At 34.5% G+C, this 25,862-nt stretch overlaps 1 protein-coding gene across 1 annotated transcript in view; it reads right to left on the bottom strand.

Moving 5' to 3' along the window:
* Positions 1-9,248: 9,248 nt before the first annotated feature.
* Rpi (Ribose-5-phosphate isomerase) overlaps positions 9,249-25,862 on the bottom strand; it is a 78,608-nt gene continuing 61,994 nt past the window's right edge. The window contains exons 6-7 of the mRNA XM_089088051.1: positions 20,256-20,355; positions 9,249-10,529 (exon numbers count right to left, since the gene is read on the bottom strand). Of these exons, the coding sequence (XP_088944177.1) occupies positions 10,438-10,529; positions 20,256-20,355 (192 nt within the window). The 3' untranslated portion in view covers positions 9,249-10,437. The remainder of the gene's footprint in view (positions 10,530-20,255; positions 20,356-25,862) is intronic.

Below are 25,862 nucleotides of genomic sequence, written 5' to 3' on the forward strand. Positions count from 1 at the left end.
AACGATTTTAGGAAAACCTTAATTAAGCCACTCTGTAAGAAAGGTGATAAAAGTGAGTGTGGTAATTATCGAGGCATTAGTCTGGTCTCTGTAGGTAGTAAATTACTTAGTAATATGATAGTTTTCAGACTGAATGCCGTAGACAAAGTTTTAAGAGAAGAGCAGTGCGGTTTTAGAAAAGGTAGAGGATGTGTTGACCAACTTTTCACTCTTAGGCTAATAATTGAGAAGTGCCTCAGTTTTCAAACACCATTGGTCCTCAGTTTCATAGATTACGAGCAAGCGTTCGATTCTGTTGATAGAAGAGCTTTAGTAAAGGTTTTATCCTTGTATGGTATACCAGACAAATACATTAAAGTGATTAGTGCTATTTCGATAATAACACTGCTGCGGTTAAGGTAGGAAATGAGGTTAACAGCTGGTTTTGTATTAAATCAGGAGTTAAGCAGGGTTGTGTTCTATCCCCCTTTGTATGGATTATTTTGATGGACTTTGGCTTAAGGAGCACAGGAAAGGCAATGGGAGACCACGGAATCAAATGGGGAGGAAAAAGTCCCCAGGACTTAGATTATGCTGATGATTTAAGCATCTTAGATGAAAGTGTGAGCAAAATGAATGAAGTTTTAGAGGTTTTGCGAGTTCAGGGTGCTAGAATTGGCTTGAAAATTATTGTTAGAAAGACTAAGTCACTAAGGCTAGGAATAAGTGAAGATGAAAAGGTGACGTTGGGTAATGAAAAGATTGATCAGGTGGGCAGCTTCACTTACCTTGGTAGTATTATTAGTAGTAATGATACTATTGATTCTAATTACACATGAAAACCTACATTGAATTGCGCAAGGAAAACCCACTATTGATTCTAATTACACATGAAAAAAATCTTTTCAAAGAGATTCAGAGCTCCCTCACATAATGGAATTTGAGGGTCGATAAAATGAAATTATGTCACTATTCTAGTTTCTCTAAACCAGTATTGCCTATAACTTAATTTACGTAGACAATGAACGATATTAATTAATGTTTTGAATAATAGGAGCGTGAATGATTCTAATTAGTGATTGGATTGTATGAAGGTGGAGAAAAAAAAAGGATTATGAAATTATGTCTCTATTCTAGTTTTTCTAAACCAGTATTGACTATAACTTCATTTACGTAGACAATGAACGATATTAATTAATGTTTTGAATAATAGGAGTGTGAATGATTCTAATTAGTGATTGGATTGTATCAGTGGAGAAGAAAAGGATTAAACTGATTAGCAGTTAAGGTAACCCAGAAGGAGTTGTTAACTGAGGTAATTTCTTATAAATTTGAAACAACATCAGTCTAGGAAAAATGCCTAACGACGAATCGGAAATGTTTGATTAACATTTGCAAAAAAAGGAGTAATGTGATTTGCGAATTGGAGGAGATGGGGTGATAGTTTACTGTATAATACACAAGTGATGTTTTGGAGAGTATTGCCAATTTAAAATAGTTTAGAAATAAAAAAAAATTTAACAAGAAATGGCTGAAAAGTGTTTTGAGGGCGATGGGTTGCATGGAGGGTTGAGTTAAAGGGGGTACAGTTACACGGGGGTTTAGTTAAATTGGGTCAAGTTGCACGAGGGTTCAGTAGCACGAGAGTTCATTAGCACGGGGGTTCAGTTGTACAGGGTTTCGGTTATACAGGGGTTCAGTTACATGGAGGGTTCAGTTGCACGGGGGGTTGAGTTAAATGGGGCTTGAGTTGCACGAGGGTTCAGTTAAAGGGATACTGTTACACGGGGGTTTAGTTAATTTGGGTCGTGTTGCACGAGGGTTCAGTAGCACGAGGGTTCAGTAGCACGGGGGTTCAGTTGTACAGGGTTTCGGTTATACAGGGGTTCAGTTACATGGAGGGTTCAGTTGCACGGGGGTTGAGTTAAATGGGGCTTGAGTTCCATGAGAGTCGACTATAAATAAGGCTTTTGCGTCTTTCTGAACTTTCTGTGAGAGGCAGGGCTAAGTATTTAGTTTCAATAATTCTAAGAGGAAATCTAACGTTCCCTTCGTTCCCCCATTTCTGAAGGCAGGGAGGGGAGGGGTCAATTTTGGAGGGAAAACCAAAAATACTCAGAATCAAAAATAAACGGGATCTGCCTCAAGGGAAAGGCTCAAAGACCCTTCGTTCCTCCATTTCTGAGGGGCAGGAGAAGTGGGGGGTCAATTTTGGAGGGAAAACTAAAAATACTCAAAAAGTTCATTTTGAATTTCTTTCATGAAATGCAAGAGTTGGTATATTTCAGTAGTGTTTTGTTGTGCTTTACCTTGTCACAGTTACATTCTGTTGATTTTCATGGTTCATTTTGAATTTTTTTCAGTGAAATGCAAGAGTTGGAATATTTCAGTAGTGTTTTGTTGTGCTTTACCTTGTCACAGTTACATTCTGTTAATTTTCATATTTCATTTTGAACTTCTTTCATTGAAATGCAAGAGTTGGAATATTTCAGTAGTGTTTTGTTGTGCTTTACCTTGTCACAGTTACATTCTCTTAATTTTTCAAAGTTCATTTTAAATTTCTTTCGTTGAAATGCAAGAGTTGGAATATTTCAGTAGTGACTTATTGTGCTTTACCTTGTCACAGTTACATTCTCTTGATTTTTCGAAGTTCATTTTGAATTTCTCTCAGTAGTGTTTTGTTGTGCTTTACCTTGTCACAGTTACATTCTCTTGATTTTTCGAAGTTCATTTTGAATTTCAGTCGTGAAATGCAAGAGTTGGAATATTTCAGTAGTGTTTTGTTGTGCTTTACCTTGTCACAGTTACATTCTGTTGATTTTCATAGTTCATTTTGAATTTCTTTCATTGAAATGCACGAGTTGGAATATTTCAGTAGTGTTTTGTTGTGCTTGACCTTGTCACAGTTACATTCTCTTAAGTTTTCAAAGTTCATTTTGAATTTCTTTCGTGAAATGCAAGAATTGGAATATTTCAGTAGTGTCTTGTCTTGGATTACCTTGTCACAGCTACATTCTCTTGATTTTTCATAGTTCATTTTAGATTTCTTTCATTGAAATGCAAGAGTTGGAATATTTCAGTAGTGACTTGTTGTGCTTTACCTTAACACAGTTACAATATGTTTATTTTTCGAAGTTTATTTTGAATTTCTTTCGTGAAATGCAAGAGTTGGAATATTTCAGTAGTGTTTTGTTGTGCTTTACCTTGTCACAGTTACATTCTGTTGATTTTCATAGTTCATTTTGAATTTCTTTCATTGAAATGCAAGAGTTGGAATATTTCAGTAGTGTTTTGTTGTGCTTTACCTTGTCACAGTTACATTCTCTTAATTTTTCAAATTTCATTTTAAAATTCTTTCGTGAAATGCAAGAATTGGAATATTTCAGTAGTGTCTTGTCGTGGTTTACCTTGTCACAGCTACATTCTCATGATTTTTCAAAGTTCATTTTTAATTTCTGTCGTGAAATGCAAGAGTTGGAATATTTCAGTAGTTACTTGTTGTGCTTTACCTTGTCACAGTTACATTCTCTTGATTTTTCGAAGTTAATTTTGAATTTCTGTCGTGAAATGCAAGAGTTGGAAAATTAGGGTCTTAGTCCACCAGCCTGAATGGTGGAAATCCACTAGCTCAGTATTGGGGTCTTAGTCCACCAGTCTGAATGGTGGAAATTCACTAGTTCAGAATTAGGATCTTAGTCCACCAGCCTGAATGGTGGAAATCCACTAGCTCAGTATTGGGATCTTAGTCCACCAGCCTGAATGGTAGAAATCCACTAGCTCAGTATTGGGGTCTTAGTCCACCAGCCTGAATGGTGGAAATCCACAGCTTTACCTTGTCACAGTTATATTCTCTTGATTTTTCGAAGTGCATTTTGAATTTCTGTCGTGAAATGCAAGAGTTGGAATATTTCAGTAGTGTTTTGCTGTGCTTTACCTTGTCACCGTTACATTCTGTTTATTTTCATAGTTCATTTTGAATTTCTTTCATTGAAATGCAAGATTTGGAATATTTCAGCAGTGTTTTGTTGTGCTTTACCTTGTCACAGTTACATTCTCTTGATTTTTCGAAGTTCATTTTGAATTTCTGTCGTGAAATGCAAGAGTCGGAATATTTCAGTAGTGTTTTGTTGTGCTTTACCTTGTCACAGTTACATTCTCTTGATTTTTCGAAGTTTATTTTGAATTTCTTTCGTGAAATGCAAGAGTTGGAAAATTGGGGTCTTAGTCCTGCCCTCAGAAATGGGGGAACGAAGGGAACGTTAGATTTCCTCTTAGAATTATTTAAACTAAATACTTACCCCCACCTCTCACAGAAAGTTCAGAAAGACGCAAAAGACTTATTTATAGTCTACTCTCGTGGAACTCACGCCCCCATTTAACTCAACCCCCCTGCAACTGACCCCTCCAGGTAACTGAACCCCAGTCTAACTAAAACCCTGTAAAACTGAACCCCCGTGCAACTGAACCCTCGTGCTACTGAACACTCGTGCAACTCGACCCAATTTAACTAAACCCGCGTGTAACAGTATCCCTTTAACTGAACCCTCGTGCAACTCAAGCCCCATTTAACTCAACCCCCCGTGCATCTGAACCCTCCATGTAACTGAACCCCTGTATAACCGAAACCCCACAGTTACATTCTCTTGATTTTTCAAAGTTCATTTTGAATTTCTTTCATTGAAATGCAAGAGTTGGATTATTTCAGTAGTGTTTTGTCGTGGTTTACCTTGTCAAAGTTACATTCTCTTGATTTTTCAAAGTTCATTTCTAATTTCTTTCGTTGAAATGCAAGAGTTGGAATATTTCAGTAGTGTTTGGTTGTGGTTTACCTTGTCACAGATACATTCTCTTGATTTTTCAAAGTTCATTTTGGATTTCTTTCATTGAAATGCAAGAGTTGGAATATTTCAGTAGTGTTTTCTCGTGGTTTACCTTACCACACTTACAGTCTCTTGATTTTTCAAAGATCATTTTTGATTTCTTTCGTTGAAATGCAAGAGTTGGAATATTTCAGTAGTGTTTTGCCGTGGTTTACTTTGTCAAAGTTACATTCTCTTAATTTTTCAAAGTTCATTTTGGATTTCTTGCGTTGAAATGCAAGAGTTGGAATATTTCAGTAGTGTTTTGTCGTGGTTTACTTTGTCACAGTTACATTCTCTTGATTTTTCAAAGTTCTTTGTGGATTTCATTCGTTGAAACATGTTTTGTTGTGCTTTACCTTGACACAGTTACATTTTATTGATTTTTGTTAGGTTAAGTTAGGCTAGATCAAGTTAGGTTAGGTTAGGTTAGGTTAGGTTAGGTTAGCCTACGTACGCGCGCGTACGTAGGCTAACCTAACCTAACTTAACCTAACCTAACCTAACTTGATCTAGCCTAACCTAACCTAACAAAAATCAAGAAAATGTAACTGTGTCAAGGTAAAGCACAACAAAACACATTTCAACGAAAGAAATCCACAATGAACTTTGAAAAATCAAGAGAATGTAACTGTGACAAAGTAAACCACGACAAAACACTACTGAAATATTCCAACTCTTGCATTTCAACGAAAGAAATCCAAAATGAACTTTGAAAAATTAAGAGAATGTAACTTTGACAAAGTAAACACCGGCAAAACACTACTGAAATATTCCAACTCTTGCATTTCAACGAAAGAAATCCAAAATGATCTTTGAAAAATCAAGAGAATGTAAGTGTGGTAAGGTAAACCACGAGAAAACACTACTGAAATATTCCAACTCTTGCATTTAAATGAAAGAAATCCAAAATGAACTTTGAAAAATCAAGAGAATGTAACTCTGACAAGGTAAACCACAACCAAACACTACTGAAACATTCCAACTCTTGCATTTCAACGAAAGAAATTCAAAATGAACTTTGAAAAATCAAGAGAATGTAACTTTGACAAGGTAAACCACGACAAAACACTACTGAAATAATCCAACTCTTGCATTTCAATGAAAGAAATTCAAAATGAAATTTGAAAAATCAAGAGAATGTAACTGTGACAAGGTAAACCACGACAAAAAACTACTGAAAAATTCAAACTCTTGCATTTAAACGAAAGAAATTCAAAATGAACTTTGAAAAATTAAGAGAATATAACTGTGACATGGTAAACCAAGACAAAACATTACTGAAATAATCTAACTTTTGTATTTCAACGAAAGAAATCCAAAATCATCTTTGAAAAATCAAAAGAATGTAGCTGTGATAGGGTAAACCACGACAAAACACTACTGAAATAATTCAACTCTTGCATTTAAACGAGAGAAATCCAAAATGAACTTTGAACAATCAAGAGAATGTAACTGTGACAACGTAAACCACGACAAAACACTACTGAAACATTCCAAACCTTGAATTTCAATGACGGAAATACAAAATGAACTGAAAAATCAATATAATGTAAGTGTTACAAGTTAAACCACAAAAAAACACTACTGAAATAATCCAACGAGCATTTCAATTAAAGAAATTCAAAATGAACTTTGAAAAATCAAGAGAATATAAGTATGACAAGGTAAACCACGACAAAACACTACTGAAATATTCCAACTCTTGCATTTCAATGAAAGAAATCCAAAATGAACTTTGAAAAATCATGAGAATGTAAGTGTGACAAAGTAAACCACACCAAAACACTACTGAAATATTCCAACTCTTGCATTTCAAAGAAAGAAATTCAAACTGAACTTTGAAAAATTAAGAGAATGTAACTGTGACAAGGTAAAACACAACAAAACACTACTGAAATAATCCAACTCTTGCATTTCAATTAAAGAAATCCAAAATGAACTTTGAAAAATCAAGGGAATGTAACTGTGACATGGTAACCCACTACAAAACAGTTCATTAGTCACAAATTTAGAAAATAATAAATGATGTTAGTTAACGTCCTATCAAAAGAATACACAGATGTTATTTTGCTTATCTGTTATGATGTCACTGCTCAAAGGACTGAGAAAAGGGCAAATGGTGAATCTATTGAGTGTGCCCTTTTGCAGCCCATTAATTAGAGATTGTGGTGCATGGAAAAGTATTTTTATATTTCAAAACATCATATAGCAACGTTAATATATAAACTCCAATGCTTTGCATTGGGGGATTTTATTTATTTCTTGTCTTATATTTCATGTTTGTACAGTGTGAAAAAAAGTAATATTAACCTATCGTGTTATATTGAATTGTTGCCTTTAGTGTTTGAGTTGCTTTTCCTATGCGACGGAAATGCCCCGCGTGAACGTTTCAATAGACATTTGGATCGTTAAGGTGCCAACTTAGCTCAGTCAATGAAACAAATAGTGGCGAGAACGCAAAACGAAGATTAATTGTCCCAATAACCATATTGTTCAAAAAGTTATCATAATAAATGTTAATGGTAGAAAAACGTCAATAATTTTTCAAAGTTGGTTGCAAAAATTTCAAAATTTTTCAAAGTTCGATAGCAAAATACTCCCAGATATTTTAACGTTATTGAGTTTTGAAGAAAAAAGACCATTTTAATCCTATAATGTAATTTTAATCCATTTCAAATTCAATAATGCAATTTTGTTCTTCTACAAAGAGCTGGCGTTTTTTGTACGCGTATGAACTAGAGTTAATTATTAAAAGAACTATTTTATCAAGCGCCAACAGTCTATTAGTATGAATTGCACTTTAGGACGAGATCAGATTGGCTTCCGAAAAATATAAAGGACACTAAAATGATTTTCAATTCTTTAAACTGTTTAAGCGGAAACCTACACAACCATATACAACTGAAAACACAATGAAAAACTTGGAGTTGAATTTTTAGCGAAAAAAATCTTCAATATTTGATTCAGTTTTTACACTCGCGCGCACCAAGTTTAAAAATGAACGTGCGTGAAAAATTAGCAGAAAATGGAGCTAAAAAGATATATCATCATGAAGGTCTAAAAAATGTTACTGTCCTGATTGCTATCATAAGCAAAACACGATCATTAATTCTCAGTAAATTATTTGCCAATCTAGTGATTGGATGATTAAAATTATGTAAAAATATTATGTAAAATTATGTAAAAATTATGTAATAGGCTGACCCTAACATCTTGTTAGCAAATAGAAATTGGAAATAAGTGTACATCGTAGAACAATTTAAAATCTAAGCTATTCATTAATTTTGTTATTATTTAAATTATTCAACGCTTTAAATTATTAGTTCTTGACTTACCTGTGAGAACATCATTTAGGAAAGATTTATTATATTTATCTCTTTCAAATATTTATCGCAAATTATCACTTTTATTACTTAATTTGTGTCGCATAAAGCAAACACATTAAATTCATAGTTTCGCTTCAGAAACCAAGAAAAGAAATACAGACATGACACATTCAAGCGTAATAGAACGACTTCTACTGAAATATCATTAGTCTGTTTGACTTATACAATTAGGCTAGCTCTTATAGGATAAACATCGAATACTGTGTAATGGAAAACTTAGAACCTCCTTAGATTATTTGAATGTTTCTGCAATATCTTTGAATTTTTAAGTGTTAAAAGTGTTAATTTTTAAATCAAATTTTCGTCATTGGTTTCCGCGTATTGTTTTTCACGGTTGGGTTTGGAAACACTATAAAACTTTGCGCCCAAATTCTGACCTCGAATATCTTGTAACAACCAAACTATAATTCATAGAAAATCCTTGTTGTCAGTTATGGATAGACCTTAGATAGAGCCAGGGAGCAAAAATGTTTTCATTTTGATGTCCTTGGTACTTGCTGTTCCTAGAGGGGGGGGGGCTGGGTTGGCTGCCCAGGGTGCCGTAGCTGGGGGTGCGTACTGGGTTGGGGATTGTCAACTTTGTTTGGACCTGTTTTGCTTATATTTGAGTTGGGAGAGGGGCGCTATGATCACATTTGACCCAGGTGCCACCAACCCAAGGAACGGCTCTGGGTGTCATTATTACATCACAGGGCTGAAACAACAACATTCCATGGCGATTACACAAAAAGTAGACGCTTCGCTCCTTAATGGGTATCCTACTACCCCGGGTTTACAATTTGAAGTAATACAAAAACACTTTGAGCAACTCACTAGACATATGAATGATCAGAATCCTTCACTTCTACACAAATTGGGGAGCCAGGGGGGATAATCTCTATTAAGGTTATTCTAAAGGACTTTTCCAAAAATTGTTGACCTAAGACAGCTTTGGTTTAATATCACTCATCGAAAACCCTCCCGTCTCTCCAGTGGCTATGTAAACTTATCAGCTATAGGGTAGAATGATAAATACTTGGAGAGAAGGCGTGCGTAAAAATTTAATAAACAGTAGTAAACAAAAATAGAAAACAAAAGAAAGATACGATACTCGTTATGTTGAAAGGAATGTTGTAGAAGAACAAGTAGCCAAAAGATAATACAAAAAAGTATACATCCTATATTGACAAGTAACTATCGATGGAAGTAAATTCGGTGCAAAAATTAAAGCTTTTATTCAAGAAGACGAGTCGTGGCAAACCTTTTAAAACTCACTGTCAAGGTAATAAAAAAATCTGAAAAATTCAGAACACGAATCTTTACACAAAATTCATTACACAAACGTAAGCAAGAGAGGAGGGGGAGAGGTACTGATTTTTAACATAATTCTACAAACGACTAATCGTATGAAAACCCAAAATCTGTGGTCAGTTTATTGTGATGGATCCCTTTGATTGAGTTCAGTTTTTAGATATATGACTTTACATTTAATACTTCTGGAGTTAGACCATTGCGATGGTTAAAACCAACGTCTCTCCTACGGACAAGAAAACGCAAGAAATGAGACATTTTATATGAAATTAGCTTAGATTAAAAAGATCAATAAAGTATATATATATATTATTTTGTAATTATCGTTGTTTTAAGATTATTTTGCAAAACTTCACGTTTCGGGCTCCAATTGTTTGGACGTTTATTCAATCACCAAATATTTTATGTTTTTTTTCTCAAATTCTTTACTAAATATTTTCAAAATTATTTAATATGAACTTTCTTCATTCCATTAAGTCAGTTTTGGACCCGACAACCGCCTCCTTCTCTCTCGAACAAACTTTTTGAGGGTATCGATAGTTTAGGGTTTGATATATAAAACCCAATTTGAGGATCAAAATCCCTAGATCTCGGAAAAATTCCAATGAGTAGGAAACTTGCACACTACATTATAAATTTTCATCTAAAAAACCGACCGTAAATTTTCATCTAAAAACCGTAAATTTTCATCTAAAAAACCGACCGTAAATTTTCATCTAAAACCGTAAATTTTCATCTAAAAAACCGACCGTAAATTTTCATCTAAAAACCGTAAATTTTCATCTAAAAAACCGACCGTAAATTGTCATCTAAAAAAATATTTAAATTGCTTAGATTTGCCAAGTGCCGTCTCTTAAAAATATCGCTCAAAAGTAAGGAATACGTTGTCAAACGCTTTGTATCCAAAACGATAACATAGACTATTCACGCTGCTTCGTCATTACTGATCCATCCTTCATACCAAAATAAGCCACATGTGCCATATCGATAAATAGCCCGTTCTCAACAACACCTGAAAATAATCATTGTTCAATTTATAGCGCGTTTAAAAGAGCTGTAAATCCCTATGCGTCGTCGGCAGCATACCATAAGAAAGCATTACAACGAGAAGGTCTATAGACACAGAAGAATCATCCAAAAGGTTTAAGTTCATATCACCCATGACAACCCTATCACACGGCTGATTTTGGACCAATTCCATGGTTTCATTAAGAATATTTAAGAAATCTGGAATAAAATAGCCATTTAAGATTCCTTTCCATGAATACACATAAAATTTTGAATAATAAAATCTAACTAAGGGCATCAGGATTTTAGAAATGCCCAGGTGGGGTATGGCCCAAAATCAATTGGGAATTACTGCTATAGCCTCAAGCGGTGAGGCCCCATCAGACAGTGAACTAGTATATAACGAGTCAGGTCATATTTAAACGAGAGACAAACGTTATGACCAGACACAGTATAAATACATTAAACTGACAAACGTGAGGAAAACTAAACTGCTGAAACGGAGCTGAAAAGGGGAAGCATTTTTTAAGTAAAACGAATATAAAATATGTTTATGATTCAATTTATCCAAAGTTAAATAAGCTCGAAAATTAAGAGAGTATTATCCGTTAATAGTACGAAAAAAACATAAAACGTATTTTATATATAATTATTATATATAATAATTTGACTTTTTAATAATTTATATATATATATATATATATATATATATATATATATATATATATATATATATATATATATATATATATATATATATATATATATATATATATATATATATATATATATATATATATATATATTAATTTTATTATATATATTATTTGACTTTTATAAAGATAACCACCCAAATAGGATAGTGGAATACCAGAGACGATACATGTACTAAGGAAGAACCAGTGAAAGAGAAAATCGAACTTGGAAATAAATGTTTCAGAGCTCGTTTCAGAATCTTAGTAATTTAAAATGATATATGAAATCAGGTAATTTGAATCGGTATCTTTATCGAAAACAATTTGTAATATTTTGACTATATTTGTGTATTTTGTATATTTGTGATATTGTTTTGGCTTTTTCTACCGTTATTAACGTTCTACCAAAGTACACATCTGGGAGGAGGGGCCAAATTTCATGGAAGTTTGATAAAACGAACAAAACAGGCGTCACTGTACTTTTAGTTTCTGACGGGAATTAATTGAAAATTAGTGCAATTGAAAACACTAGAAGAGAAAAAAAAAATTTTTACTCTTGAAGATCAAATGCCCCATACCCCCTTTACAAAGGAGCAAATTCCTTACAATTCCAGTTCATGTTTCCTTTTTCTTTTTGTTTCCTCTATGTTTCCTTTTTCTTCTCTGCACTATGAATTTTACAAATACGCAAATACACCTTAATGTCTCGTTTTACGTCTGATTACCTGAATAATTTGAAAAAGTCAAAACAGATTTCTTGGACTTGTTAACCTTACATTTTGAATTAAATTTCAAATTTAATCCTGCTTAGTTTTCTTCAGAAGGGGTGAAGGCTGGAGAGGTGTGACTATACTTAAAATAAATCAATTTTAGATTCTGATTTTAAATTATTAATCGCTTTACATAGTGATATTTATATGAAACTCCAAATTTTGGCGAATTTAAGAAACGATATAAAAAAAACTTCTTTTTTTACAATTTAGTTATATAATCAAATTAATTCAGCATATTTATGGTACTTTGAATTCTTTCCTCATAATTAGAATATTGTTGCTTAGCAAAATGTAGTAAACAAATGGTTGTCTGCAAAAAGGGTGGGGGGAGGTTTTAGAGACAGCCATGAATTTGGACCTGACGCTTTTTCATCCTTTATCCCATCCCCATCTAAGAAATCTTTACAAACTTACTTACCTCATCGGGTATCATCGGGCATCGACACAAACACCCACTCAAATTACACAACACTTGACTAAGACAAAAAACACAAAACACTTAATCAAACTGACTAAAAACGTGTAGTGTCGTTAAAAGTCTAGCCAGAGAGTAAAATCACGCCTCTAGTTAATTTTGAAAATAAGTTACCACATTGCCTCTTGCAAAATACAATATATTATTACCATATTAATTAGAACAGCCTAGGTAATTCCATATTAAAATTTCATAGAAAATGACCAATAAGAATTCACAACCGCATTTACACAAATTTCCGCACCGTTCTGATATATGGTATCAAATCCAATTGAAATTTTAACAGGAGACACTATGTTACTCGGAGTAGATTTCTCGGGTAGTTGGAATTCTACTCATCGCCTACAATCTTCACCGTCACAGAATAGATGGCGGAACAACCTACCGGCGTCCCCAAAACAGCGTTTAGCAGAGAGAAATTTTGATAGCTGGTATTAGACCCAGACGCCACGCCAGTTTTCTCTTCGGCGAATAATTGATTTTTTGGGGAATGGCGGTGCGCCGTCCGCCATTTTTTTTTGGCACTTTCGATTTTCCTCCGGCGACGTGCCGCCGGCTGGCGCCGATTTTTCTTATTAGGAAAGATATCCAAATCTGTTCAAAAGCCCTGAGCGACATATCATTTAAATGCGAATAAACAGAAAAGTTTGTTAAAGCCTTTTAGAACTGCGAAGACACGTACTACAAAATAACACGTAAATTCGAGGAAAACACGACAAAAGCACCAACACTCATAAATCTGTAGGATCGGGTGTCTTTTTGTCAGACTTCCTAATCTCTTGCTTATCAATAATCAGCACCGTTCTCTTCCCTCCATGCTTGTGTTTGATTGTGTGTGATTTCACACACAAGAAGTTCAGACTCGGTTTGTTTGGGGGAAGAGGAAGAAAAACAACAGACAATCATTTCTTACAAATACCTTATTGATCTTACAAACTTACAAAACCAGCTTGATTCAAGTTGAACACTGAGCAACAAAATAAATCAGCAAAATATGGCCTTGACTGCGAGAATTCAAGATATAATTTCAACTCTTAGAAATATTCTCAACTTAGAATAATTGATCTGAGCTAGTTTTATCTGAGTAAAAAAAAAAATGATTGAAGGTATTTTATTTTAGCATCCCAATTCGAAACAAATTCGAAACAATTCGAAAAAAAAACTGTTCTGGTTCTTTCATTACTATCATAAATTCAAGCTGTTAAAATCTTTTGTTACTCCATGACATTGTCAGGTCGTTTTATGAAGGAAGAAAAGCTTTACGGAAAAGATCACCTTGTAATCCTCTAAATCATAAATCTCATATATAATCACAAGGCCGTATCCAGGGGGGGGGGGGTTACCCGGTTTGAATCCCCCCCGAAATTTTTGACCGAGTCGAAAATAAGTCTAAAATTAGTAAAACCTAGGTAAAAATCAGTAAAATTAGTCGAATACTGAGTAAAAAATATAGTAAACCCCCCCGAAAAAGTCAAACATTAGTACCCCCCCCCAAAAAAAAAAATCCTGGATCCGCCCTTGTATAATCATATATCTATATATCTTGCCTCATACTGAGTCACTTGAAAGATGGAAACTGATAATCCTTAATCCAAGATTAAAATTAAAAAGAAATTCTTTCAATGAAAGACACACTAGATGGAATGACAAATTAGGGCTAATGATGTGAGATAGATCTTAAAAGTGAATAAAATAATTTCATCTGAAAGTAAGGAGCAATATTACAATTTAAAACGAATAGCAATTATTCCTTAATCTTCAATCGCTCAATCCCTCACTCTTCACGCTAAAGTTTCTCAGTCCTTTAAAAAAGCTTCTTATTCTAATAAAATAACCCTTGTGTTTCAGGAGTCATTCTTATAGAGTTGGGACAAAAACTCAAAATTTAGCGTAAAGAGCAAGCTATTGAGGAGGCAACCCCCCCTCCTTATGTGGAAGATTCCTGATCGTTTCAAGTTTTAATTTTGCTCCTTACTTTCAGTTGAATTTTTTTTTTAATATAGGTTCTGATCGTGTTTCAAATAATGCCAGGAAATCCAACTCTCCTTTACTGAACCCCCTCCCCACGAAAATCATTTCCATGGGTAGTTCCTCCTGTGCAAAATCGCCCCTGAAAAATTCACCCGAGCGACTCCATCCTCGCTGAAAATCACTTCCATGATATTTCCTCGGACAATTCTGCCTGGAAAAGTCTCCCGACCCACTTTTATCTAAAAAAGACTTTTTTTTTATTTAATTTCTGATAGTTTTACAATCTTGTTAAAAATCCCCACCGATAGAATTTTTCCCTAGAAATCACCCCTTCCTATCCCTCCTGGAAAGGTTCTCCTGAGGAAAACTCCCCCATAGAGAATTTCTGCTGTGGGGAATTCCCCCATAGAGAATTTCTCCCACAGGAAAAAAAACAGGCAATTCCATCAGCGCTGAAAATTTTTCTCCGGACAATTCCGCTGCAACGTCTCCAAACATAAACTTCAGTCAAATAAAAAGAAATTTCTATAGGAATTCTAGAAAATTCTACCGTATTCTGCAAGAAAAATTGTCCTAGTGAAAAATCCCCACCCCCAATATGCAGGAAATAACACACCCTCCCGAAAAAAGTCTTCATAGATCCTAATATCATATACTATACGTAAACAACGGACAAATTCTATGGATACATCCCTTTCCCAAGAGGATGGGGAGGGGCCATGTCATCTCCGGAGGCGTTGTTATTAGATCTTTCTACTATGCTGAAGAAAATGGCTATCTCATAATTTTGATCGGTTGATTTGTGAAGGCTAGTTGCCATCCTTTCTCTTTGGTCACTTAAAAAAGGCACTAAAAATTTTAATATCCGTTCGAATGAAAACTCCCAATCTTGACCATTGGTTCGATACGATCACCCCTTAGGAAAAAACAAACATATAAATAAGCATTCGTGACAGTTTTTCTGGCAAACACACACACACACACACAAACACAAAAAAAAACAACATAATTCCAGATTTTTTCGGGTGAAAGCTTGAACCCTATATAGTAGTGTTCTCTGATACGCTGAATATAACGAAGCGATTTTCATTAAGATTCCTTGACGTTTTGGGTTTGTTTCTCCTTTTTTTTTTTTTTAAATGATAAAAATCAAACAGTTCGTGGTAACGAGTAAACGTGGTAACGTGGTGTAAGTAAGGAGCGACCCGGCTCAATGGTAACCGAAACTCTAGAAAACGGGTTTTTGATACCAATAGATATATCAAAAGAATCAGATTTCAAAGCTGATTTCAAATATATAACTTTCATCAAGTTTAGTGCTACCCATCAAAAGTTACGCGCCTGAGAAAATTTGGCTGATTTTCAAAAAAAGGGGGAAACACCCCTAAAAGTTATAGAACCTTAATGAAAATCACACCATCAGATTCAGCGTATCAGAAAACCCTACTGTGGAGTTTTCAAGCTCCTATCATCAAAAATGTGGAATTTTGCATTTTTTGACCAGAAGAAAGATCACGGATGCGTGTTTGTTTGTGTTTTTTTTTTTTTTTTTTTTTTTTTCCTCAGGGGTGATCGTATCGACCCAGTGGTCCTAGAATATCGTGGGAGGGTTCATTGGAACGGAAATTAAAAGTTCTAGTGCCCTTTTTAAGTGACCAAAAAAATTGGAGGGCAACTAGGCCCCCTCCCACGCTTATTTTTTTCCCGAAGTCCCCCGATCAAAATTTCGAGATTGCCATTTTGTTCAGCATGGCCGAAAATATGATAAATATGTATTTTAGGGTGAAATAATCCCCCAAAGTTCCCAGAGGGAGGGCTAAAAGTTATGAACTTTACCCAATGTTAACATATAGCATTGGTTAATGGGAAGTATACAGAAGTTTTCAGGAGGTTTTTTTCTGGTAGTGGGAGGGAAGGTTGGGTCGGTGGTTATGTTGGAGGATCTGTTCATGATGGAAGTTTTCATGGGGGAAGGGAAATTGCCATGAAGGGGGCGCCGGACTTGCCAGCATTATTTATTGGTTATTGGGAAGTATACAACCATTTTCAGGAAGGATTTTTTCTGGTGGGGGGGACTAGAGGAGGGGGTTACTCTGGAGAATATTTCCGTGGAGGATGTTTTTTTGGGGTAAGAGAAATTTCTATGAAGGGGGCGCCGGATTTCCAAGCATTATTTAAAAAACGATCAGAAATTAAATAAAAAAAACAAGTTTTTTCAACTGAAATGTAAGAAGGAATATTAGAACTTAAAACGAACAGAAATTGTAACATATGTGAGGGGTTCTCCCCCAAGTCAATACCTCGCTCTTTACGCTACAGTTTTTTTTAGTGCTTTCAAAAGAGCTATCTATTCTAATTAAACGGCCTTTGTGATTCAGGGGTTTGTGAATCAAAATTTTTTTAAACTTTTAACGTAAAGAGCGTGGTATTGACTAAGGGGAGAACCCCTTCATATACGTAATAACATATACGTAATAAAAAAAAACAATTAAAAAAAAAGCGATACGGCTCAATAGTAATCGAAACTTTTAAAAACGGAATTTTGATGTCAATAAATGTATCAAAAGAATGTGTTTATAATGCTGATCCTAAATATATAAATTTTATTAAGTTTAGTATTACTCATCGAAGGCTACGAGCCTGAGAAAATTTACTCGATTTTTTAAAGAGGGGGGAAACATCCCCTACAAGTGAAAGAATTTTAATGAAAATCACACCGTCAGATTAGCGTATCAGAAAACCCTATTACATAGGTTTCAAGCTCATATCTGCAAAAATCTGCAACTTTGTATTTTTTGCCAGAAGAAAAATATACGAATATAGAAGTTAGTTACGTAAGTTAATTTGTAAAGACATCCATTTAGCAAAAGAAGAGTAAAATTTTTATGCAAATAAAAGCTGCATTAACTAAAAAACGATCAGAAATTAAATAAAAAAAACAAGTTTTTTTAAATGAAAGTAAGGAGCGACATTAAAACTTAAAAAGAACAGAAATTATTCCGTATATGAAAGGGGCTGTCCCATCCTCAATGCCTCGCTCTTTAAGCTAAAGTTTGACTCTGTCTCACAACTTTATTTTTTAAAACAATAAAAAACTTTAGCGTAAAGAGCGAGGCGTTGAGGAGGGGACAGCCCCTTTCATATACGGAATAATTTCTGTTCGTTTTAAGTTTTAATGTCGCTCCTTACTTTCAGTTTAAAAAACTTGTTTTTTTTATTTAATTTTCTCAGGATCGTAGCTTATGATGGTTAACATTAAACTTAATGAATTTTAGATATTTGAAATCAGGACACCTTTTTAAAAATTTATTTATTGTTATCAATATTTTGCTTCTTAGAGTTTCGGTTACTATTTGGCCGAGTTGCTCCTTACTTACTTGTCGTTGCCACGAACTGTTGGATAATCTTAATAGATGTATAAAAGCAAAATACGATCTGTAAATGGGAAAATTGCTGTTCATGTGAGCCTCTTCAAATAAGTTATCAAACTTTGCTGCAAGAAATCAACAAAAATGCTTCCAGTGAGAGAACAAGCTCTTTAGAAAAATTCTGAAAAATTCTGGGGCCCTCCGTCTTCTCCTTAATTGCGCCACTGCCTGCTCTGTCTGTAAGCTCTTATTCCAATTTTCTGGTTAGAACTCAACTTCGACTGACTTTTCAAAGTAACTTAGCACGTTAGCTTACTTAGCACACCGAAATCAACAAATCACTGCAAAAACACAATGCTAAAGACAGACAGGCCGATGAGGAACCACCGTGCCGCCGAAATTTTTCTCCAAGCCAGTGCGTCCTTCATCAGTTGCGTGCCGCCGATAAATCGGCGTGGCGTCAAGGTCTAGTTCGTACCACTACCGTCTAAAAGATAGTACACCCAGACGTATGTTACTTTACGTAGGTTTACATTAGGCAGTGCCTGGACAACACCTACTGAAAATTGTTTGCCTCGATCAGGACTAATATCACCCACTGTCAATGAAGTAAATACACCCGTGTAAACGAAATCGTTGCATATAGTTCCATCAGAGGATAACTTCTTTTAAACCCCGCTTCTGAGATGAGATGGGTTTTATTTTCAACTAATAATTATATCATACTTAACTGGCACTTACCACATTTTTTAAATAACATTATCAACCAAACCTAGAAAATTGACAAAAAGCAAGCTGAATATCTTTGTATGAAGCGGTGTGAGAATAACCATCCCGCTGAGAGTTGCCGAGCTTCATGTGTTACAGGCATGCGCTCCGTATGGGCCTTCGTTGCAATACCCCAATCAAAATCAGGGGGATTTTTACAATTTTTCTTGTTATATTTTCCATATGACACCTATTTTTGGTAAGTCTTTCCGAAGTTGCTAAACTGTTATTTTAAGGTTAATCTTTAAATTTTGGTTTTAATCATTTCTGTGAATTGGCTACAATTGGCTACACTGTTACTTTTATTAAAGAGATTAAGCTTTAGCCATGTGTCTACACTCCACCCCCCCTACAGATCCAACCCCCATCTCAACATCAATAATGTTTCAATTATTGAATATATTTTTAAAGTAAATGACAACTCAAATGTTGTACATAGATCTAAAAACGGAAATTTATGAAGCATTTTACGAAAAAAAAACACGTTCTAATAACATGTGGAAAGCTGTAAATAAGACTGTGAAGCAACCGTTGCACATATTTTCAAATATGTGCAAGCGCAACCGGCAGATATTGATATAAAAACAGACCCATATGCAGAACTATACGACAATAGTCGTTCACATGAATTTTGAAGACCTGCACACAAGAGTGCATTTTTTAAATACTTGAAATAAAAATTATTGAAAATTTTCTTCAATTATGAATGTCAACTTGTATTCAGTTGTATAGTATGGCCGTATATTCACGACACGGTCTTCAATTGTATGGCCTTCCGTTGACAAAAAATAAACAAAACAAGCTAAGAACATTTGGACCACAGATAATATTTTAAGTGCTCTTGTGGCTTACAAATATTTTATAATAGGTCTATACGTCTATATATTAGTCATTATAAACAAAAGCACTGTGTAAACAATAGTGAAAAAATGCAGTTAATAGACCATATAGAATATGTGCACCATATAGAAGTATATTATAGGCATAAATTATACAAAAATATATAGAAGCAGTGCATCGTATAGAAGAAGTGCACCATATAGAAGTATATTATAAGCATAAATTATAGAGAAATATATAGAAGTAGTACACCATATAGAAGTATATTATAAGCATAAATTATACAAAAATATATAGAAGCAGTGCACCATATAGAAGTATATTATAAGAATAAATTATACAGAAATATATAGAAGCAGTGCACCAAATAGAAGAAGTTGCACCATATAGAAGAAGTGCACCATATAGAAGGAGTACATCATATAGAAGTATATTATAAGCATAAATTATAAAGAAATATATAGAAGTAGTGCACCATATAGAAGAAGTGCATCATATAGAAGTATTTTATAAGCATAAATTATACAGAAATATACAGAAGAAGTGCACCATATAGAAGTATACTTATATTACAAGCATAAATTATACAGAAATATATAGAAGTAGTGCATCATATAGAAGCATATTATAAGCATAAATTATACGGAAATATATAGAAGAAGTGCACCATATAGAAGTATATTATAAGCATAAATAATACAGAAATATATAGAATTAGTGAAAAAATAAAAGATTCTTTTCACAAGAAGATTTTAACAACTTTATCAGAAAAATAACAATACGATTGAACTTTTAAATAAACTTAAATTATTAGAAATAAGGTCAGCATTGCAGAATTACCTGGTATCATATTTAAAAATACTTCTACTTCTTTCCAATCCAAAGTGCTTGGAAACTTCCAATCTAGAATGAAATTGCCATTATCTGTAACAACCGGACCCTGAAATGAAATGAAAAGGAATGAAATAACTTGATAACGGAATGAAAACTCCATTGAAAGGGTTTAGGAAATAAAACCATACGAAATAAAACCAATACGAAATACGAAATAAACAAAACGAAATAAAACCATACGAAATAAAAACGAATGAAATAAATTGATAACGGAATGACTGAAGTAAATAAAAACGGGACGAAATTTGATAACGGATAATTTGAAGTAAATATGGAATGACTTAAGTAAATAAAAAACGGAACGAAATTTGATAACGGATAATTTGAAAACGGAAATTTGAAACGGGATAACAGAAAATTGATAACGGATAACGGAACGGATTGATACTCCATTGAAAGGGTTTACGAAATAAAACCTTACGAAAAAAAAACCATACGAAATAAAAATGAATGAAATAAATTGATAATGGAATGACTGAAGTAAATAAAAACGGGACGAAATTTGATTGTTGCAATCCTCAGAATTAAGCCTGTAGAAAACTCCTGTTAACGATACAACAACACAGTACACTCAAATACAGCGTACAGTAACACTGTATATGCTCAAAATAATTTTCATTTTATTCAGCACCTTTGGCAAGCAAATTTAAAAAATACTGCAGATAATAGTTTATCAATAAAGTCTTCTAATCTATTCTCTTTTCTTGCATATTTCCCTAGTATTCCTTGTTCGGGTGGAAAGTTTTACATAAGCCAAACTCACCAACAATCAGGTGAGCGATTTATTGAGCATCCTAACTCCATATTGAACATCGTAACTCCACACATTTTCTGGGTTAGAAATGTTTGTTGTGAGGGGTATTAAGTTTCTTTAATATTTTTTGTGGCTTGGTTTCAAATATCTATTTGGAATTTGGTTTAATTCATTGGATTGTCCTAAATCTTCTATTTTTTTTGGGGGGGGGGCTCTTAAAATTGCTTTTTGTTATAGTCTTATAAATATTGTTTTTTTTATTTGTCTTGTGTGCCAGGACGGTTAAAATAATTAGGAGTACAGTTAATATTAGTAGTCTTAGATTAGTAGCTGCAGTAGTGGTAGCAGTAATAATAATAGTAGCAGTAGTTGTGCGAGAAGAACATAGGCGCCCATAAGCTGAATTCCAGGGGGGGGGGCAAACCACGTCTAATTGGCACTTTTAATGCTATATAATAGAAATCTCAGAACAAAAATATAAAAAAAGGCAGCATCATTCACCCGGGGGGAGGCGGGCGCCTCTCCCTCCCCCCTTATGGGTGCCCATGGAACAGAAGCCTTAGTTTTATGATGTAAATATTGTTTGTAAAGTGGGTATAAATAAATTGTTTTTATTATTACTATTAATTAAAAAAAAAAACTTTTTCCACAAAATAAGTTTTTCAAAGAAAGGTAAAGAACTCCATTAAACAAAAAATGAGCAAAAATAAAATCAAATAATCTACCAAGCGTGAAACTACCACAAATAAGCATCGATAAATAAATGAAAGCCAAAACCGAACAAAAATTACAATAAATAACCGAGTCAAACTCAAAACGAGCAGAAATTAACATAAGCCGGGCGCAAAACCCTTATGTCTTCCCAAGGCCAGAACAAAATTTGCACTTTACTGAAAAAAATTTAATGTTTTAACTTTTATAACCTTGATAAATCAAAATTTTTATTGGATGTGTTTGGGGGAATGATGGGCGTGGGGGAGGAGGGCTAGTTGCCCTCCAATCACTTTCGACTATTAAAAAGAACACTAACCTTTTAAATTTCCAATGAACTTTTTTTGAAGTTTCTACAACAACACCTTCTATAAAAACCTTATATGCCCCCAGGACATAGCTTAAAACCCTTGCCCTGAGGGCTGTTGGGGAGTATCCTCCTCAAAAACATATTTTCTATTTGGAAATCAACTACGGTACGCTAAACAGAATGGCTATCTCAAAAGTTTGATTGGATGTGTTTGGGGGAATGATGGGCAAGGGGGGGATAGTTGCCCTCCAATAACTTTCGACTGTTAAAAAGAGCACTAACCCTTTGAATTTCCAATCGAATGAGCCTTTTTTGAAGTTCCTACAACAACACCTTCTGTAAAAACCTTATATTCTCTCAGGGCATAACTTCAAACCCTTGCCCCGAGGGTTTTGGGGGAGTGTCCTCCTCAGAAAAATATTTTCTATCTGGAAATCAACTACGCTGAACAAAATGGATATCTCAAAATTTTGATTGGATGTGTTTGGGGAAATGATGGGCGTGGGGGGGGGGGCTAGTTGCCCTCCAATCAATTCCGACTATTAAAAAAGGCACTAGCCCTTTGAATTTCCAATCGAATGAGCCTTTTTTTGAGTTTCTACGACAACGCCTTCTACAAAAACCTTATATTCCCTCAGGGCATAACTTAAAACCCTTGCCCCGAGGGTTGTGGGGGAGTGTATTCCTCAAAGACGTATTTTCTATCTGGAAATCAACTACGCTGAACCAAATGGCTATCTCAAAATTTTGATTGGATGTGTTTGAGGGAATGATGGGCGTGGGGGGGGGGGCTAGTTCAAATTCAAATTCATTTAATTCAAAAACAAGACATAGCTCTCGTGGGCAAAGCCCAAATATGATATCTCTTAGTCCTTGATAGCAAAATAAAGTTGTCTGATAAAACTTTGTCAGGATAAATAAACTAAAGGATAAAAACACTTGAGATTGAGAGTAAAATTGTGTGACAAAATTTCGTCAGGATAAAATAAACTAAACAATAAAAATACTAGAGATCATTTTAATATTTCACAAAGCTTGGCACAAAGCTTTTACTGTAGCGCATGGTGTTACAGTGGACTGGGGTTAGTTTCGGAACCTTCTCAGCCACTTCCCTGGGGGGACGAGATCTTATAGGGACAAAAGGTGGGAGAAGGAATGATCGGTAGATGGGATGTTGAAGGAGAGTGGAGCCAAATCTTTGGCATAATTTTCCTCGGCGGGAAGAGAGGGATTCAAGTTTAAATTCCTCGAGGTAAAAGGAGTAAGGTAGAGGGGAATCGCCATAAATGATTTGCAGTGATCTCTTCTGAACTCGTTCTATTTTATCAATTTCATCCTGGGTAAGAGCAAAGTGCCAAACCGGACAAGCATATTCGAAAGTGATTGGAGGGCTAGTTGCCCTCCAATCACTTTCGACTATTAAAAAGGGCACTTGAACTCTGAATTTCCAGTCGAATGAGCCCCTTTTGAAGTTTCTACGACGACCCGTTCCATATGAAGTGCCTGCTCTAAAGGAAAAAAAATAATACATGGTATATTGTGCCAACATTGTTCTTATGTGCCCTCAGGGCATAACTTAAACTCCTTTCCCCGAGGGTAGTAGGAGAGATTCCTCCTCAAAAACCCATTTTCAATTTGGAAATAAACTACGCTGAACAAAATGGCTTTCTCAAAATTTTGATTGGTTGTGTTTGGGGGAATAATGGGCGTGGTGGGGGGGGGGGGCTAGTTGCCCTCCAATCACTTTCGACTATTAAAAAGGGCACTAGCCACTCAAATTTCCGATCGAATGAGCCCTTTTCGAAATTTCTACGCCAACTCCTTCGATACAAAGTGCCCGACTGAAAAAAAAAACAAAACACATTGTGCCCACACCGTTCTTTACTTAGGCAACGCTAGCGTGCTGCCTATGATTGTCTTTTGGTTAGTTCAACTTCCCCCACAACAAGCGTTGTAAGTTTTAATTTCACATACGGAACTGTTCCTAAGATATTGCTGATATGCCCTTTTGACAGCCTGCATACGGATGTCAGGTTGTCTTCCTCACGCCAGATATTTTCTCTAAAAGTTTCGCCTTCATACCCTCATAGGTGGTGGATTTTGAGCTAGCCAGAAGACACTTTGCGTATTCATTTAATGCTGCTTCTACGGTTACTCTAACTAACGACACTAATGGCATTAAGTTGAAACGTTTAGGGAACTTTTAGGAGGAGTTTCAACTAAACGAAAAACCTATATACATGCAGGTATTAAAAGGGCATATAAGCACTATAGGGCATGTATGGACATAGGCAACGATACTCTATTATAGCTAGTAGTATCATTCATATTTGAAAGGAGCTAATTTGATTTTACATTAAAAGTTCTAGTACCCTCTTAAGAGTCAAAAATGATTGGAGGGCAATCAGCCCTCCTCTTTAGCTCATAATTTTCCACACGCTTCCAATCAAAATTTTAAGACAGCCATTTTTCTCGGCATAGCTGAATGGTCTAGTAACTATATTTCTAGGGTTATTGGGTAGGTCAACCCCCCAGAGTTATTTAATTTGCCCGTTATGCTTAAAAACTAAATGTTGTTTTAAAATGAAATCAAAACACACTGTTTGCATGCTTGCTGCCAATAAGACATCTCAGCAATATACCAAGAATGACTGAGGGTATTAAATTCAAATTTTCGGGGCTACTTCTATTACTACTTCTTCTCTTAAAATTTTACTAAATCAAAAGAGTGTAATTGTATCCAGGCTGTGAAAGAGCATAGATATAATATTTGGGAATGGTATTGAGTTTTTTTATCAGGTCAATTAGAGGATGAATATTACTAAATTAAACACTATTATTTTTGTCATGACTTTCAAAAGAGTTTATGTTGTTAAAAATTGCAGAAAAAGTTTCTCCAGCATATAAATAGCAAACCAAACTTTAAATTCTTAAAGAAAAACCGGATAGATTCAAACTATTATTTTCTTTTTTCCCTAAAAAAGACTCTGTCAATATAGAACGTAACAGAAATTAATTAAAAAAAACCTTTTCTACAAAATAAGTTTTTCAAAAAAAATGTAAATAACTCGATTAAACCAAAAATGAACAAACATAGAATCATACAACTAGCACAAATCAGTATCAATAAATAAATGAAACCCAAAACGAACGGAAACTAAAATAAACAACAGAGTCAAACTCAAAACGAGCAGAAATTAATGTGATTAGGGTTCAAAACCCCTATGCTTTCTAAAAACAAGAATATAATTTGTACTTTACTGAAAAAGTTCATTTAAATGTTTTCACTTTTATAACTTTAAGAAATCAAAAATTGATTAAGATTTTAAGGAATAAATATCAGCATATGTATATTAAACTGACAATGCACATTCATTTGAGTTTTTCAGTGAATTACAAATTACATTCTGGCTTTAAGAAAGCATAGGGGTTTTTAACCTAACTCATATTAATTTCTGCTCGTTTTGAGTTTGACTCTGTCATTTGTTTTCTGTCCGTTTTGGGTTTCATTTATATATTGATACAGATTTGTGGTACTTGTATGCTTGGTAGATTATTTGATTCTATTTTGTCCATTTTTGATTTAATAGAGTTCTTCACTTTTTTTTCAAAAAGTTATTTTGTAGAATTTTTTTTTTAATTAATCAAAATTAAACGGTCAGATATTTTCCCTTTAGAAGAAAGTGCGACTATATGAAACATACATATGATTATGATAAAAATCGTATAAATCGTTGACATTTCGGGGAGAGTACAGAGGAACGTGCTGCAACCGGCG

The sequence above is a fragment of the Artemia sp. Qi Xiang Cuo genome, chromosome 4, assembly GCF_049724085.1.
Source record: "Artemia sp. Qi Xiang Cuo chromosome 4, ASM4972408v1, whole genome shotgun sequence".
NCBI classification, from domain to species: Eukaryota; Metazoa; Arthropoda; class Branchiopoda; order Anostraca; family Artemiidae; genus Artemia; species Artemia sp. Qi Xiang Cuo.